The following is an 18,219-nucleotide window of genomic DNA, read 5'->3' on the forward strand; positions in this document are numbered from 1 at the left end:
TCGGCATGAAGGATGCATGGGATGTCTTGGACACGAGCGTTCGTTCCCGTCCATTCGGCTATTCCACAATGCAGTTGTCGATATAATTCGAGGCATTTCCCAACCAACTTGTCCTACATTGATTACACCAAGAACACTCAACGCAACGACTTCATAATCTGAGGCAAACAGGTCTCCTCGGGAATTGGGTTATCCCTTCTACAGCTACAGTCCCGGTGCTAGTCTCACACTCCCTGGTTCGGACTGTCACGCTGAGTGGTTGCGGTCTTGCTACACGGGTTCTCTTCACGATTGAAAGGGCCGAGGAAAGAAAATATTGATTTCAAGGCTTGAAGTGAAGCTCAGCCAGCCCTCATGCATCCCGCTCTATTCCGTTTCTGCTGTTGCTATCCCACGATGGGCTCTGGAAAGCATCGTTTTGGTGAGCCTAGGACTGGCGTGGGAACGGGCATGGCCCCGTCTAAGCCTTCACATTCGGACGATCGCATTATCACCAGTACTATTCGTGGGGATGGCGATCATGAATACAAAGTGATTGAGTCGGCTGAATCTCTGTCGTTGTCGAATTTCGAGTCCCGTATCTCGATGAATGGCCCCGAGCCGAAGGATCTACCATCATCACCATCGCCATTGCTCCTCCAGCCGATCCAGGAGTCTGGAGGTGAAAATCCCATTCAAGAGGCCGAGATTGAAGCCCTATCTCCATGCATTGATGTAATGGAGACGTCTACCCAAATTCCAAGAGCCTCTAATGTGGACCGCACAGTCCAAGCCCAAGCCTTTACGCCACAAAGTCCCAGCGCTCAGACCATTGCAGATCCGGGGGACGATCCCGAAAGTGATCGTGTAGAACATATACTAGCAATACCGCCGCAATTGACTCCTATACCTGAAGCGGTTGAGGAAGATATTTCCGAAGAGAGATCCACATTGTCAAAGCCAGATTTGTCCCCGCCACGTTCCGCAGATGAAGAAATTTCAACTTTGCGGGCGGTGACGTCCACTGGTGAGACAGGTTGTGTAGGGCTATCTTCGCGAACGACGTCTACTTTAGCTTCAACTTTTGTTTTTGAAGATCAGAGTGAATTGGTCACGATGCAGCCTGAGAATTTTCCTAATCCGTCTTCGTGGGTTCCGCCGGATCCTGATTCCGAGGAAATGGCGGACATTTCGTCTACGGAAGATTCGACCAACGAGACAGGAGGGTCTATATTCGACGAGGATGAATATCACTCCGACACGTCCAGCTACACTGCTTCACTATTATCGGATGTAAAAGACTACGCCTACGAAAATGGTCGACGATACCATTCCTACCGCGAGGGAAACTACGTCCTCCCCAACGACGAACAAGAACAAGACCGACAAGATCTACTCCATCACGTTCGCAATCTAGTCCTCAACGGCGCACTTTTCCGCGCTCCACTAGAACCCTCCATCCAACGAGCCCTAGACATCGGCACCGGCACGGGAATCTGGGCCATCGATTTTGCAGATAGCTACCCCAGCGCCGAAGTCATCGGCACAGACCTAAGTCCCATCCAACCATCCTGGGTCCCGCCCAATCTGCGCTTCCTAGTCGACGACGCCGAGGAGCCGTGGCTGTTTAGTGCCAATCGGCCATTTGATTTCATTCATGCGCGTGATCTTGGCGGCGCTATTGCTGATTGGCCGCGGTTGCTGCGGCAGGCTTACAAGCACCTCAAGCCCGGTGGGTGGATTGAGTTGCAGGAGTTTGAGGTGATGCTCAAATCGGATGATGATACGTTGAAGCTGGCGCCGACTTTGTGCGAGTATCTGCGTCGTTTGCAGGAGGCTAGTGAGGCTTTTCAGAGACCTATGAATATCGCCGAGGGTCATCGGGGGCGACTTGTGGAGGCTGGGTTTGAAAAGGTTCGAGATGAAGTGTACAAGGTATGACCCTAGACCCTGGTACAAGACTCGACTTTTGTCCGGTTTGATTGTGTAGTTTTGTTAAATAGTTGAGGGGCTAACCTGGGTGCTTGATTTTCCGTTTCGTTTCCGGTAGGTTCCTTCTAGTTTTTGGGCCGGGGATCCCGTCCAGAAACAGATTGGTCGGTATAATTTGTGCTCGCTTTTGATGGCGGTCGAGTCTTACTCGCTGGCGCTGTTTACTCGTGTGCTTGGCTGGTCCAACAACGATACCCAGGTGTTCCTGGCTGGGGTTCGGAAGGATTTGAAGAATCCCCAGGTTCACTCTTATTGCAACTTACACGTTGTGTACGGTCGGAAGCCGCATTTTGAAGCCGAGATTTGATTCTCGGGTTGATCAGTTGGGTCGGCAATCGGACTGGTCTAAGAGAGACAATGAGGAGGAACACCAAGCAGAAATTTCGAGACATTCGGTGTGGGAGAAGTATAGGATTCCTTATCATTGCTTGCCTACGACAAGGATATTATGGACGACAAAGAGAAAGAGGAAGGAGAATGAAAGGGAAACATCAAGATGGCGTTCTCATGCATCCAACAAACCATCTAACAGTCGCCATTCTTCCACGCTACTGCCTCCACACGGACGCCCTCACAATCCCAGTCGGTTTGCTTCCATCAGCCCTAGTCTTCATGCTGAGGCTGAGATGAGCTGGAATCTTCTAATTCCTGTCACCACCCGACCCCGCCTCAATTCAACTGCATCATCTTTTACTTCGGTACGACATTCGGATTCTCCTGGCTGTCCCGAGATTCTCATCTCCAAACACAGCTCAACCAGGGTCTATCTTGATACTACAGATCGAGCACTGGACAGCCTCAAGAGAGTAAATACCATGAGAGAGGCTACTTCCAAGGCTCTAGGGTCCATACCCTCCATCTTGCAATCGCATCTCAGCATACTCTCACCAAGCTTGTCTTCTAATATCCTTTTCTGGAGTCTCGCTGCAGGAGTCCTGGTAAGTTGCATCCCCGTACACCGTCATCTGGTGATAGCTGCAGGCCCCTACAGCCGTCAGTCTCCCTCTACCCAACCACATCATTCCTGAATTTTTATTCTCCGACCCTCACAGTATTGCTCACATCATCCTATACTCCCCCTCAATGCAAAAGCTAACCACTGTGAAACGTTCACCCTCTCCAGATCTTACTCGGCCTCGTCTACAGCCTCATCTACGAACTTTACTGGTCACCACTCTCTCGGTTCCCGGGCCCGAGGCTCTGGGCCATTTCCCGCATACCCGGCCAATTGTCCGTGTTCCGGGGATACGCCCATCTAGATGTCACAGTTCTCCATGAACGGTATGGACCCGTAGTCCGCACCAGTCCTAATGAACTGGCTTTCAATACACCACGCGCATTTCGGGATATTTACGGTGCTCGACCGGGGGTTGTTTCCCCAAGGATCCGTCGCGATATGTGCCGCCAGCGAATAATGTCAATCACATCATTGCTGAGGTAGATAATATCTCTCATGCGAGACAGAGAAAGTTGTTGGCACCGGCTTTCTCGGAGAGGGCACTGCGGGAGCAGGAACCTCTTATCACGGGGTATGTTGACACGATGATTTCCAAGCTGCGCTTGGAGATTCAGAAAGGTTCTTCGGTTCTTGATATCAAGAATTGGATGAATTACACTACCTTCGATATCACCGGCGACTTGATGTTCGGCGAGTCCTTTGATTGTTTGAAGAATAGCCAGTTACATCCGTGGATTGGATTGATCTTCAAGTCAATCAAAGCGTTGTCGTACGATAGTATGGCAAGGCAGTTTCCGCTCTTTCATAGCTTGCTATTTGCTTTGGTGCCCAAGCGGCTCAAGCAAAAGGCTGTAGAGCATTTTGATCTTGCTGCTCGTCGGGCGGATCGTCGTTTGGAGACGGAGACCACCAGGCCAGACTTTATGTCGACGATCTTGCAGAATGGATTGAGTGAATCGAAAGATCATTACCGCGATGGGCCGAGGATGATGACTCGAGCGGAGATTCACTCGAATGCGTTTATGTATGTCTTTCTTTCACATTACATTGCTATGCCTTTCTAGGTAACTGACGATCTATCCTAGTCTGATCATTGCAGGTAGCGAGACTAGCGCAACGCTCCTTTCTGGCTGTATTTACTACCTGTGCACGAACCCACGCGCTATGAGCCTCCTCATCAGTGAGATCAGATCTGCGTTTGCCAGTGCTGAAGACATAACATTCCGCAGCTCTGCTGCGTTGCCATACTTGGTTGCCGTCATTGAAGAATCACTCCGGATGTATCCACCTTTCGTTACCAGTCTTGCACGTATCATCCCGGCGGATGGTGCATGTATCGATGGTCATTTTGTACCGGGCGGCGTACGTATACACATTCTCCATAGCCCATACATTATCACAGTGTATCTCTGCTAATGCACCGACCAGACCGTCGTTAGTTGCCACCACTACGCCTCCTACCGTTCCACCTCCAACTTCGCTCTCCCCAACACATTCATTCCGGAGCGATGGCTCGGAAGTGACACCCGCTTCGACAATGATAAAAAGGACGTCTTGCAGCCTTTTAGTCTCGGGCCGAGGAATTGTCTTGGGAAGACGTGAGTTCACCTGAAAACCCAACTCCATATATTTTGTGACCTCTTCTAATTGAAACTCTCCTGTCTTAGCCTGGCTTACTGCGAGACCCGATTGATCCTCTGCAAACTGCTATACAACTTCGATATCACCCTGTGTCCCGAGAGCGTGGATTGGACAAAGCAGAAAGTGTATTTCCTTTGGGATAAGCCTGCGCTTAGGGTTACGCTGCAGGATCGGTTTGAGGGGTGGGAGAAGGAGTATGCATAGGTGACTTCGAGACTCGTGATGCGATTCAGGCTGGGTTTGGCATGATTTATGGTTTTACGTGTTACTTCAGACCTTCTTTTCTCCGGTAGGCTTGACGTTTTGGTCATGCGTAGCTGGTGGGTTACTTTGCATTTCAAAATCGCTGTGCATTACGTATTGGTGAGGTTGTTTTCGAATAGACAATCCTTTTTGCCGAACAGACTCAATTTCCAATTTCCAATATTCATGTTTCAAACTACCAAGGGAATTTAATTTTTTATCTTTCCTGTTTCCTCTTCATATAGACTCCCTTCGTGGCGGAGCTACTGTATAATTACTAAATCTTCGCCTTTGACGAGATATTCACGTCATCGCCCCCAGCATCTACTCCTTAAATCCAGAGACTTGTTGAACAATCATCTAACATTTCTAACTCACAAAACTCAATTATACTTGATATTCAAGTTTTACTGTCTCCATCCCCACAATGCAAGTCGCAAGCCTCCTTCATGAATACGTTTGGTCATATCTCCACCCAACACCAAGTAAACGCCCCGACGCTATAAAACTAGGTGTTCTCGTGGAAAATGCCGAGCTTGATCCTGTTACGAGTAAGTCAATTATCCTCACAACGCTACTACTATAATATGTCCCTTACCATACCCATTCCTCCCCTCCTCCGTCATCATAAGATGAATCCCTACCCTACCTAACATCTAACCAATACTCTTTCCAGTAATATACCCCTGCGCAACCCATCTTTCTACAATCCTCCACGCCCTCTCCACCCCAAACCCAAAAACCTACAAAACCCTCCGCCAAAAGTATAAACACTACTTCACGGAAACATACACATCCCACAACTCCCTCCTCCAAGACTCCGATATTACAGCGGTGTATATCTGTGCGCCGATTGCTAGTCGATACGCTCTTGCGAAACAGGCACTTAATGCCGGGAAACATGTGCTTTGTGAGAGTCCCGTTGCTGGGAATGCGGAGGGTGTGAGGGATGTTCATCGGCTTGCGGGGGAGAGGGGGGTTGTCTTACTTGATGGGGTGAGTAGATAGTAGATACCTTCGACTGTTATTGTGTTTCTTTTGTGGAGAGTCGGATTTGGATTGGGCTGATTGTGTATTAGCCGCATTGGCAGTTCCATCCTGCTGCGCATGCGTGGAGGAAGATTGTTGATACGAGGGAGTATGGACGGTTACTTCGGACGGAGGCTGTTGTTAGTTGTATGCCGAGTATGTCGTTGAGTGATCCAGCCTGGGATTTTGATGCTGCTGGTAAGTTGATATATCAGGTTCTAACGTTCCTATTCCACAATTATCTATATCCTCTATTCCCTTCCACTTACATTCCATACCACCAACCTACACTAAATTATACACCCTATTCCATCATACTTCTACTTCTATGGATACAATACTCACACTATGATATTCTTTCCAGGCGGCTCCTTCATAACTCACTCCTCCGCCCTCTCATCCACCCTCTTCGCCCTACACGCAACCCTCCCAACACAAATCCTCTCCTCAACCGCACACCCCTCGCCATCAGACCCCCGAATCGACACCTCCCTAACAACCCACCTCCTCTTCAAAGATCCGTCCTCAAACACCGTCTGCTCAAAAATAACAACCTCCCTCTCGCACCCCTACCCACTAACACCCGCTAGCATCGCCCGTCTCTGGGATGCACCCAGTATAACAGTGGAAACGGACTTTGCAGTGATATACTTCTATAATTTTACCCAGCCGCATGTTTACCATTACATAAGTGTTTTGGATAAACGGAGCGGGGAGGTTAGTTGTAGGAAGTGCTATAGCGGAGGTCCGTTGTGGAGTGGGAGGGTGGTTTCGACGGGGGAGAAGGGGGGAAGCAGTGGGTGGAGTAGTTGGAGGTGGAGGTTGGAAGGGTTTGTGGATGTTTTGCAGGGGAGGACGCCTGTTTTTTGGGTGTCTGGGGTGGAGAGTGGGTGGTTAGCTGAGGGGGTGGATGGGGTTTATTGTAAGGGTGGGTTGGGGAGGAGGGAGAATAAGGATGGGGATATAGATGTGAATGGGAAGGGAGATGGGGTTGGGATTGAGGATGGAGAGGGAGATGTTAAGATTGTAGAGTAGATGGCAGACAGGTTTAAATTGCTTATGAACACTGGATATACACAGAGATGACCAGAATAGATAAGAAGAAAATAATCAAGGAAGATGAAAAGAAATGTACAGGAGCCGGCGCGCTGGATCATGCTGTCGTGGAGAAAAAGGTATCAAAATCATTAAGTAATAGGTTAGATGTGTACAGGTAGGTGAAGTACATGATCAACATCCATTAGAAAAGTAACATTACCACAAACCCCCTGGGGAAAAGTAATTTCCACAGATACACAGTGTGACCCATGTATCTGCGAAAGCAGATCGAAGAGAAGATAGGACGAGAGTAGTGCAGTCCCGACTGTCGAGTTGCTTTTTGTTTCTTCTCCCCCCTTTACACAAGAGCGTAGACCATAGCCAGGACGGCACCGCCGAGAGTCCAGCCGTTGCCGGCCAGAGAGACGGCAGCGTTGGGCGCAGCGGGCTGGGTCGCGGCCGGGGCGGAGGTGCTGGCACCGGTCTGGCTGGGGGCCAGAGGGGTGCTGCTAGCAACAGGGGTGGACGAGGCCGGGCGAGAAGTAGACTTGATGGGGCTCGAGATCGGGCTGGAAGTCGAGGTAGAGGTCTGGGTGACCTCGGTAGTGGTGATAGTAGGGGTAGGAGTGGGAGTGGGAGTGCTGGTCGAGCAGTCTCCAGTCACAGTGACGGGCATCCAGTTGATGTTCTTGGAGTCCAGTGTGTGCTCGACGGTCACGGTGCCCTGCGCAGCGGAGCAGGAGGCGTAGGTGGTGCCAGCAACAGCGCAGGAGACGGTGGCGGTGCTGTGATGGCGCATTAGTATTGCGATTTGGAAATGCGAAAGCGGGAGAGATATTGTAGTACGAGTACTTACCTGCCGTCAGCGTAAGCCTGGTACAGCTCAGCGGAGCTGGGGGCAGCGACAGCAGTCATGCCCTTGCCGGGGATACCGCAGTCAGCAGAGGCGACGGTGGTCGGGCAGGTCACCAGGTAGGTGGTGGCATCGCCAGCCTATGCGATAGTTAGATGGATGATATGATATGTCTGGATGCCTGGCGCGGGATATCAAGTAGGGAGTACGGGGGTGTAGTCCGTACTCAACCGCGACACGCGCACAACACACATACCTTGCTGATGATACCAGCCTCGAGGTTGCGACCCTGGAAACCAGGGAGAAGCAGAGTAGCGGTGTTACCCGCAGCGGCAGCAGTTGCGCCAGTGAGGAGAGCGACAGTGTGGAAACGCATGGTGACTTGATTGAGACGGATTTGGCCCAAGGGAGTGTAACGAGTGTAATTGGCGCGGAAGGAGTGTGTGTACACAGAACTTCAATTTATCGACGACTGGCAAAAATAAAGAGCGACTGGATCTTTAAAAGATCTTAACGAGAGACGGAGAAACGAAGGGAAAGACGGGCCAGAAGCGTCGCGCGCGTGAAGAGACTGGGGTGGAAAGGGAAGAAAGAGAAGAAAAGAGGTGAAGTCCCCCCAAAGTCTGCTGCTAATAATCCGTTAGTCTGGGGGGCGCAAGGTTCCGAGGGGGGGAAATCATGACAGACAGAGAGGGGGGGCGATACGCCCATAGACCAACACAAACGAGCCGGCCGCAGGGTCTTCCTACTAGCCTGCTGCATACGAAAGCGACCTTGGCGAGCGTTACCCGGAAGCTACTGGAACGTTGATAGGTCGGCTCCTGCCAAGAGACCCGGGCGCATCGTGGGATTGGAGAAGTAATTTGCGTGATGGCGAGCGGCTAGTGAAAAAAAAGGAACGGTTCAGGCACAAAGTTTGAAGTTCGAACGGGTCCAGGAACGGGCCCCAGGGGTTCTTCCCCCAGTTCCTGAGTTTAGGGCCACTTTTGGGTTGTATAGGGTCCATTGACCATCTCCGGGTGGAAAAGGGGGCCACGCTAGTGAGCTGCCGCTAGACCGTTGCTGGTCTAGGGTCCGGTGGACATCCAAGGGCTGGGCTGATTATTGCCAGCTCCATGCCCGATGGGGAAGGTTGTGATGACGGTCGTCATAAACTGTGGGAGGGAAGCCCGGCTGACGAGTGATTTGCGCGATCCAGATTCTTCTGCTGGAATGGAAAACCGGTGTTCTTTCCATAAAGAACCGTCAAGATGTCGAGTCCAGACTCTCTGGGATTCTGTGAAGGGTTGAAGAGGGGTCCAGGCGAGATTTAATTTACTTGGTGGGGGAAGAAAAAGCCACTGGAAGTTTGGGGTTCATGCTGGCCTGAGGCAGGAAATCAGGTGAGATTTCCGATTATCTCAGCCAAACTTACGATCCATGCATATTACTTCAAACTTGTAAGTTGTAGAACATTCTATTATTTAGATAAAAAAAAGTACCATTCCATACGCGCCGGCCCCAAGTATCCTCGGCCAACATGCAGCACTCTCCTATGTATGCAGCCGTGCTCGACTAAACTAGCGCCGGCTGTACCTAAAAATGCCTCCCTCCCAGTCCCTGCACGAGGCGGACCCCAGAGACTAGCGACTAGCGCGCCCACCATGAAACGCCGCTACACTTGGGTGAAGTTACAGATGCAAATACTCCTCATGGACATGATTACACCGAGAGCTAGAATCCAGAATGATCATAAAAATAGTATTTTTCAACCCAATTTTTATCCTCTAAATGAACCTTGAAAACCTAACCCGACTCCCTTTGATCGTGCGACATGATTCAAAATCCCACAAACAATCCCCGTTACAAGTAAAATCCCATTAAACGAAGCCATAATAAAGAATGGTGTCCCCGAGGACAACATGTCAAAGAGTAATCCACCTACTTTGGTGAGAATCAGGATTCCCGCCCCGCCGTACAGCGAGTACACCCCGGCAATGGAGCCCTTCAAGTGTGACAGCTGCTGCACTCGGTGGTTGACAGGGTGGGCCAGAAGGGACTGGTTCTCGCCTTCTCCACCATTCGTCCGCTCGTGATCGACATGCTGTCCGGGGCAGATTTTGCGTAGCGCGTCGTCGTCAACACCGACCTGGAGAATCCCGTTGCTGAGCACGGCGAGACTGCAGACGATGGCGCCGATCTGGCTGATCCCCAATAGGGCCATCACGATGAAGACGCCTGCGTTGCCATCGGGGCCCTTGAATTGTGGGTTGGGTAGTAGCCCGAATGCGAGATAGCCCACCACGCCGACCAAGGCGGCAAACAGGAGGGGCACGTTATACCGCCGAGACTTGTCGGTCAGGTAGCCGAATGCTGGCGCGGCTATGAGAGCAATCAGCTGAGACACTCCTGTGAGAATGGAAGCCAGGATATAAGCGCGCGGGCACGCCTTCTTGATATCCCCAAGTCCGGAGTTAGGCATTGGCTCGTGATCTTCGTCGCAAAGACCTGAAGCACGGTAATAGTGGTTCACGGCGAGAGGGATGAATAATGAAATTCCCACCGAGGACGCACGGGCAACGAATCCTCCCACGTATCCCAGGCCGATACTGCGATTCCGGAAACCTAAAAGCACCGCGGTGGTCAGTTGTTTCCAGTATGGAAGTCTTTCTGGTCCGTAGAAAGTCTCGTCATTCTCATCAAGATCATCCGTATGTTGAGAATTCCATAATGCCTGCCATCCTTTCCCTTCCTCATCGGGCAGGTTACGAAGACCGATGAAGCTAACCAGGCTGATGATAATCGCAACAGCAGCAACCAAGTAATAACTGCGTTGAATTGCCTCCGCGGGAGAAAGTCCAAGCTTCTCAAATCGGGCCGGAAGAGGCAGGAAAGCACCGAGGGAAACGAGAGCACCACAACCAGCAAACAATCCAACAAAACCCGACAGTCTCGCTGACGGCGATGCACGGGAGGCACCACCATCAGTGTGGTAACCGTTCTGCTGGCCATTTAACCGCGCAGGGGTAATAGTCAACTCTGACGAGACCGACGCCCGGCAAGCCTGATCTCGCAACACCCTGCCCGTGACGGTAGGCAGAACGGCGGTGACCATGGTAGACACCGCCGAACCCCCAACACTAAACAACAACCTCCCCAGCAAAAGCTGCGGATATACGTTCGTGGCCTGCACGAAAAGAACCAACGCAACGGCAATGACCGCATACCCGATAGTGCACACCTACTTATCTTATCAGCAAACCGCAGGCACCAACCCAAAACACGAGTACAGGGATAGCTTCGAGTCCCCGGGCAAAGAGCTCAACTTACATAGCGCACGCCAATCCGATCAGAAAGAACGCCCCAAAGGGGACAAGCAGCGAGGGCGAGTAGCTCATCTGCAAATCCTAGCGTTCCAACTGCATCGCCCTCTCCATCGTGCAGCCCGATCAGATCCGTTACCACGAATGAGACGGAGGAATTGATAAACACGAGGAATGCGATGGAGAAGGGGCAGACTGCTAGGAGGTATGTCAGTGTTTGGCCTCGAGAGGCTGTGAACAATGCGGGTGATGAAGCCATCGCCATCGGGACATTGCTCTGCTAGTGATGGGGGGGCAATTGGGGGAAACTGGAAGTTGGGGGATTACACGAGCGATCGACAGTTTGTCTCAGCTGGTTACGTCGCCGATGGCGGGGCGGCACGTGATGCGATCAGATAAACAGCGATCGGGCTTGGCGGCTCCATTCATCCCATGGATCTGAAGAAAATATAACTTGAATGGAGACAATCAGTTCCTTGGCTTTGATGATAGTTGTGTATATATTTTGATATGTTCATATCTAATCCATTGCAATCTGTGTCATTTCTAGTACTAGTTGCGTGACTTGTACATAAATAGTAACCGAAATATATATATTTGAGTCCCGTCACAAGTGTACCTACTGTCCCTAAACATCCTCCATGTGATCCACCCGATCCCGGAACTGTCTCGATGGCAGAGCATTCCGCCAAAAGAACCACAAACCAACCGAGAGAACCGTAGTCGGGATCGCAAACGCACAATAAATCCAGAATTTCTCCGAAACCCTCCACCCAAGATTCTGGTCATAATTGAAGAACGACATACTAAATACAGCGCAGAGAAACGTCGGCGGTAAGAAAGTAAATGTGACCAACGCAACCGTCTTCAACGCCGCACTATCATCCATCATGACTAAAGTGTCCTGTTGTGCAACCGTTTGGAACGTCAGCTGAATCTCATTTTGTAATCGCTTCTCATTGGAGATAGATCTGTGTCGCAAACTTCCGAGAAAGCTTTGGGGGAAGGATAAGCGAGACTGGATCGTTTGCCAGACTTGGGTGTTTCGGTGGGAAGGGAAAAGAACCGAGTCTCTCGGGTTCATGTAGGTGCGGTGGTTTTCTAGGATGCGCTCGATTGTTTGAAGGGATACGTCGAGGGTTTCGTTGACGTGGATGGAGTGACGGGCGATGTCGTGTAACTTGCGATAATTTGGTCGCGGCCGTTTATTCGGTTGAGGCGGTTCTTCACCTTGTTCTTTTTCGATTGGTCGAATTTGATCTCGGATTGCCCAGACGGCCTTTTCTTCGAGGTTGGAGATCGAGTTGAGGATATAGGGGTATACCCAGAATGGGTCGCCGAGAAGATGTGCTTCGGGACTTAGATTTACGAATGGGTGAGGAGTGTGGTCCTCGGTATCGAAGATGAGAATGGCGGTTTGCTTTGTTTCGGATATCCATCGGGTGAATATATTGAACTTGGACCAGACGTAGACCTTCTCATTGGTCATTTTCTTGGACTGGAAAAAGGCCCAACTGTCTAAAGTTCTGTTAGGACTGTCATTCTATTATTAGTTGGTAAACAGACATACTTAGACCGGTGATTTCTTCTCCATCCCGAGTCACCTCACAGCCAAAATATCCATTGGACTTGCGAAGATGATCGGTCCACCAGAGAGATGGCATCAGAAAAGCATCAATCAATGCTTGCTTGCATCGCTCACAGCTCCGGATCTCATTAGCCTTGGCTAATCTGTTGGATGTTAGTATCTTCCACAACGACCATTGACTGGAGCGCATCGACAAACGCACATCACATAAACCTGCGTATCTGCAGATATGACATCTGGGGCCTTTCTTCGGCTGCTCGCGACTAGATGGGACGGATGAATTATCTTCTCTTGCCATGGTGCTCCTACGTAGATAGTTAGAACGGGTTGATGCTCGTAGGGGACTGCATTGTTTACCTTGTTTCCATTCCCTGATAATTAAGCTTTGGCAGCATTTGCGATTAGTACTAGGGCGGCTCATGATGGCACCAGGATCTTGGGTAGTATAGAAACTACCGAAGGAGCTCTGACTTGGGAGCATTTATACCTGGCCTAGGTGCGGGGTGAGGCTGAATCAAATGGCCAGTGCACGGGTTGAACGAGGCGCAAGTACTCCTAGCCAATCCAAGCCTCGAAAATGCAAGTGCCAAGAAACCCGGGCAAAACTGTTGATACCCCCTCCTGGTCGAATATGAATTACGAGTTTTGCCTAATAGTGAATCTGCCTTGTAAAATAATCTCCTCCTCGTGAGATTTTGGGTGCGAGAGACGATACTTACTGGGGTTTAGCGCCGATTGTGACGTGTCACTCGATTTGCTTACCGCTGCGATGGAGACTCAGCCCCACGCAATTAGCCTTGTGGACCACGAGAGGTCTCGTGTAAAGTTTATTGATCTTTAATTATGACACGAGTATCGGATAACCCGCTGTCATTGGATTTAATTCTGAGGCTGTGAGACGTGGAAGAAAACACTCAAGCACTTATCATTGTTCAAAATCCACACGGGGCAGAGCCTGGTAATTTGAACTTATCGCAGTATAGTTGGATGGACCCATGCAAGGCCGAGAAGATAACATGGCCATGTCCCTAGGTAGTCGGAAGTTATCTCGGTGCGATATGAGATAACTTCCACCATTATGTTTCTCATGGTCCATTCTGGCAATTTGCCATAGACGTGCAGTCTTTTGATTGTCCTGTTTCTAAGGATACCCTGATAGATGCCTTCTACTGTTAATTGAGGCTAAGAAAAGCCCAAGTGCAAGTCTGACCTTGAGGAGAATGTCCGTTCAAGACTAATAGCTGTGTAGAGGAAGGTCATGATCCTCGCTATAGAGCAATTTATCGGGCATATCGTTGAACCCAAACTGGGAGGTCTTCTGTGCTATGCATAGGCAGGGCCGTCTGTTGATGAGAACTCTCACATAATGGCCGTGAAGGCTTTAGAAAGACCCTGCGAGTCATTTGAAATATGCCGCATATAATGTTCTCGCGCATTCACCCATACCTTGGATACCTAAGTTTGCGTTGATCCATGCTGGCTGAGAGGAAGTGAAGGTCCTGGGGGCACGTTGCCTTGCAGTGGATACGATGTTTTCCGCGATATCTCAAACTTCCAGAGGAAAAACTCGCCAAATTCATCCATCCTCCAGATTGCTACCGTGTCAATCTCTCCCACCGTCTCCGCATCCAATACCAACTCTTTCGTGATCTTTTCTCCTTAACCCCAACTTGCCTGTCCTCTATCTCCTGAAGAGAATTTCAGAATCCTGCTAGTCCCTCCCTTTCCGGTACGCACACACCTCACCTGATCTCTCAAGTCTTCCAAGTCCATTCTCATCACCTCTTAACACACCAAACAGAAGATGGCGGACGCCCCGCCCACCGCGGCTGAGCCTTCGGAGCCTACCCTGGATACCATGACATGGGTGGAGGTTACCAAGCGAACGGAGGAGATCCTCGCACGCTTCGAAAAGGATGAGACAACCTTCCAGCGCTGGGAAGTCAAAGTGGTATGGGAATATTGGCGTGGCTTTGAAATGATGGGTCTTGACCCCGGAGTCACGGTTTCCAAGTTCATGCGTGACGTCGTGATTCCTTTCGCATCCTCCCGAGTTCACTCCCGGCTTCAAGGCCATACACGGTATGAAAAGGCCACCGGCGCAGATAAATCCAAGATCTACAAGATTGAGAGTCCCGTCGACGAAGGACCGGCTATTGTGTACCGCAAGGGCAGCTCACCGGACACAGTTACCGCCAAAAAGGCACAAGAGGTTCAAGATGCCCCAAAAGCCTCTTCCAGCGCAGGCCCGGCAGAAAGACAGCCTTGCCCTCAGACTATTCAGTGGGACCTTGGAGCTCATATGAGAGCGAATGATGCCACCACTGCCAGAGCCATTTCTCCCCAAGGTCACTCCGAGCATATTGAAGACGCAACGCAGGCTTCTTCCCCGGACTCAACCTCTACCATCGCCAGCAAGAACGCACGTGTCGCCTACTCTTCACCCCCTCCATTCCACAGAGTCCCCATCACCGCGGCTGCCGAAAATATCCTCAGATCGCCAATCTCCAACTCGAAGCTCGTCACCCAAGGCCCTCCCACCGGGAACGGATTCCCTGCTGCAGTGACTAGTCGAGTCGAGGGACGTCCGGAGCTTATCAAGATTGTCTGCAATGACAAGGAGGAAATCGTGAATACCGAGGATTTGGTGGCGAACAACTATCTCCTTCGATCTACCGTGGAGTCCCTCAACAAGACAGCCACCTCGATGCAGGAGATCATCGAGGCTCAGAAGAGCAGAATTGATGCTTTGAGCGGGTACATCGCGTCGCAGCATGCCAAGATCACAAGCCTGACTAACAAGCTCGCGCTGTCGGAGAAGGCTAACAAGTGAACATGACTGCACGGACTATGATGCTCACGCATGTTCTCATGAGCAGAAATAGGAAAAATGGAGCGGAAAGTGGAGTCGACGCTATCATAATGGAGAGCGCCGGGCTGTCTGGGCAGCGGGGTCCGCTGCTCGTTTACGTCAAAATATTTCTTGACCATTTATCCTCACTGAATTAACCTTTTCTTGAACAAAGAAGTTATCACAATCAAACATGAATCAGCAACAATCTCTATTGTTCGAACAAAGTACCGTAGGACATACTGTAATTACCCGTTCGGGTAAAGATCGGATCCCGAAATCCCCCTCGCCCCACTGCACTCTTCGCCGCGCGTTCCGAAGGCTCCCATTTAAACGATCCTCACCAAAGCACATAACACGAAGCCGTCCTGACCCTGCGACTCGGGACTAAGAATACGAAAGACCATCATTCCGCGATGGAAACCGCCCCCGTGGTCCCCTTCTGGGGCCCTGCAACGTCTTATCTAAAGTTTGTTATGATCTTCCAAGCCCCTCCCGACAAACCAGCCACTGACGTGTCAAATCTAGCTTTTGCGAAGAGGTGAATAATTCTCCTCGGAGAAGTTTTTACGAGGCTTTTTGAGCAGTTAATGCTCACTTTACCCGCAGGATTATGTTGTTACTCGGTTTGTGGCCGAGTTTATCAATACGTTCAGCAGTTTTGTCTTCAGTGAGTCAGCTCGAAGCGAACTGGGATGGCAAAGTCGCAATTTTTAACCAGATACGTCTAGTCCTCTTCGGTATCTATGGCCTGCGACAGCTTCATCGGAAAAAGCAAACGGGGTTCCGCTCGATTTCGTATTTGGGGTTGATCGGTGTCGGCGTCTGTTCGGCTGGTTACCATATGACCCTCAAATACCATACTCAAATGTGTACGCTTCATGAAAACAACATCTTGATGCTCATAGATTGCTTGCTGACCGAAACCACGAAATTCTAGCGGATGAGCTGTCGATGCATCTTCTGACCACGCCCCTCCTATACCGAATTCTAACCTTCAAGGCTAGCGCAGAGCGAACCAGACTCGTGGGGATCGTCCTCTCGGTGCTATTCACCATCGTCATGGTCGTTCACATGGTCATGGACGAGTTCCTTCTGCACGCGTCTAGCTTTGGACTTGCAGTTTATATGATCGCGACGCGAACTTCCAAGATTATCTCACAACAAGTCCCTAATCCTTATTTGAGGAGAAAGCTTCGGAATATCTCATTCTTCGGTATCTGTATGATATACCCGCTCCATAATCTGATTCGGATGCTAATGCGAATTAGTCTGCTTTGGTTTGGGCTATTCCGTGTGGCTCGTTGATGACTGGGCCTGTGGATTCCTTATTGAAACAAGACATGCGGTTGGTTTGCCTTTGGCTTTCTTGACTGAACTTCATGGATGGTATGTTCCCTATACTTTCTCTATGAGATATGAGTGTTAATCAAGATATAGGTGGCATATTCTCACTGCGATTGGTGGCTACGTTGCTGTTGTACTTGTGGATCTGGTAACTACGGGTGAGGTGCACGAAGATCCTACTGAGCAACTTGCATGGCCTATACCGCCTGCTGCAAGATTCATCGAGTCGGTTATTGGCTCCGCAAAGCAGAAATAGGGCCCAGGGTTACGAAGCTACGTACTTGACTAAGGGGGATGTTGATAGACCGCAGTCGCAGGACTCAAAGCTACTTTGGTTCAGTCATCTGCGGTCATTTCTCTGAATTACACATAGAAAATGTTTGTATATTCAAACTACTTAGACTCGGAATCAAAGCCGTGGACTGTGGGTGTACTACGACCCGAACCGCATCCACTTGGCATTATATCCAATCTTTACCTTGCCGGTACCAAATGAGGATGCCTTTTGGTCATTGAAATTGAGACACTCGTCAAACCTCGTTCAAGTGTGATAACTTTCCGCGTGTTAGCCAGATGGAAGGTCATTACTTGAAGAATCTGATGGGTTGTCTCCTCCAAATCATCGCAAGTACCAACAATGGCGCGACTGAAAATGCGGCCGAAAGCTTAATCTGCATGCTATAAGCCATCGCAAAAACCTCACGAACACGGATTTGCATCTCTGGAGAAAACGACTGGATGGCTTCAGTCGTGTATAAAAGAGCGCTGAGTTCTTCCCGCGGGATCGTGGACGCTAGTCGGCTCAGAAGATAATGATTTAGAATGGCAGTCGAAGCTGCCACTCCCAGAACACCACCAAGCATCCGAAGTTGTAGCCCAATCCCCAACGCGATGGATTGGTCCTCCTCATCTACTATAAGCGGCGCGATCATAGTGAATGCAGCCATAGCCAAACCCACCCGTAGCCCAGCCAGGACCAGATATCCGAATTGTGTCGGGAAAATATGGGCGGTAGGAGCAATTCCTGAGAAGAGGAAAAGCCCGATAGCTTGGCAGATAATGCCAAATAACACAATGTAACAAAAGGGAATTTTTAAGACGGCCTGCCGCGAACGAGCAAGCCATGATGCCAAGAGGGCAGCTTAGCGCAAATGATAGCAACTTGACGCCAGCACCGATTGGGGAGCTTTCGTTGACAATTTGAGATCGTTGTGGGAGGTTGATGACACACACTGTCAAAGGTAGACCAGTTGTGAAGAGCCCTCTGAGGTTAGTTCATCAGTGGGGTGTTATTGGACCTGAACGAAAGGGGATACGTACAAACGTCACCCATGAAAACTCGGTTTAATGTCAGTCGCCATGGAAAGACTGTGATGATTTTAGAGTCATGTCGATATA

At 50.2% G+C, this 18,219-nt stretch overlaps 7 protein-coding genes across 7 annotated transcripts; 4 read left to right on the top strand and 3 right to left on the bottom strand.

Annotated features, from left to right (window-relative positions):
• Positions 1-396: 396 nt before the first annotated feature.
• N7496_012462 (class I SAM-dependent methyltransferase) lies at positions 397-1,920 on the top strand (the record flags this gene model as incomplete). The annotated part of the gene is made up of 1 exon (XM_056705375.1): positions 397-1,920. One exon carries the CDS (start codon positions 397-399, stop codon positions 1,918-1,920), a length of 1,524 nt encoding a protein of 507 aa, XP_056549273.1.
• Positions 1,921-3,094: 1,174 nt separating this feature from the next.
• Positions 3,095-4,774, top strand: N7496_012463 (cytochrome P450; the record flags this gene model as incomplete). Its single annotated transcript, XM_056705376.1, is given in 5 exon segments — positions 3,095-3,340; positions 3,355-3,953; positions 4,015-4,291; positions 4,358-4,527; positions 4,597-4,774. Coding segments are annotated over 5 exon segments (1,470 nt in total), but the record flags the coding sequence as incomplete, so codon positions are not given.
• Positions 4,775-7,238: 2,464 nt separating this feature from the next.
• N7496_012464 (putative GPI anchored glycoprotein) lies at positions 7,239-8,109 on the bottom strand (the record flags this gene model as incomplete). The annotated part of the gene is made up of 3 exons (XM_056705377.1): positions 7,239-7,665; positions 7,737-7,873; positions 7,990-8,109. 3 exons carry the CDS (start codon positions 8,107-8,109, stop codon positions 7,239-7,241), a joined length of 684 nt encoding a protein of 227 aa, XP_056549275.1.
• A 1,383-nt stretch (positions 8,110-9,492) lies between these two features.
• On the bottom strand, positions 9,493-10,827 carry N7496_012465 (putative MFS transporter; the record flags this gene model as incomplete). The annotated part of the gene is made up of 1 exon (XM_056705378.1): positions 9,493-10,827. The coding sequence occupies one exon, from the start codon at positions 10,825-10,827 to the stop codon at positions 9,493-9,495; it is 1,335 nt and encodes a 444-aa protein (XP_056549276.1).
• Positions 10,828-11,663: 836 nt separating this feature from the next.
• N7496_012466 (uncharacterized protein) lies at positions 11,664-12,524 on the bottom strand (the record flags this gene model as incomplete). Its single annotated transcript, XM_056705379.1, has 1 exon — positions 11,664-12,524. One exon carries the CDS (start codon positions 12,522-12,524, stop codon positions 11,664-11,666), a length of 861 nt encoding a protein of 286 aa, XP_056549277.1.
• A 1,903-nt stretch (positions 12,525-14,427) lies between these two features.
• N7496_012467 (uncharacterized protein) lies at positions 14,428-15,456 on the top strand (the record flags this gene model as incomplete). The annotated part of the gene is made up of 1 exon (XM_056705380.1): positions 14,428-15,456. One exon carries the CDS (start codon positions 14,428-14,430, stop codon positions 15,454-15,456), a length of 1,029 nt encoding a protein of 342 aa, XP_056549278.1.
• Positions 15,457-15,890: 434 nt separating this feature from the next.
• N7496_012468 (ceramidase) lies at positions 15,891-17,077 on the top strand (the record flags this gene model as incomplete). Its single annotated transcript, XM_056705381.1, has 6 exons — positions 15,891-15,989; positions 16,084-16,144; positions 16,206-16,346; positions 16,415-16,696; positions 16,746-16,863; positions 16,915-17,077. The coding sequence occupies 6 exons, from the start codon at positions 15,891-15,893 to the stop codon at positions 17,075-17,077; spliced, it is 864 nt and encodes a 287-aa protein (XP_056549279.1).
• Between the last annotated feature and the right edge of the window lie 1,142 nt (positions 17,078-18,219).

This window comes from Penicillium cataractarum (assembly GCF_028827025.1).
Source record: "Penicillium cataractarum strain IBT 29864 chromosome Unknown utg000010l, whole genome shotgun sequence".
NCBI lineage: Eukaryota > Fungi > Ascomycota > Eurotiomycetes > Eurotiales > Aspergillaceae > Penicillium > Penicillium cataractarum.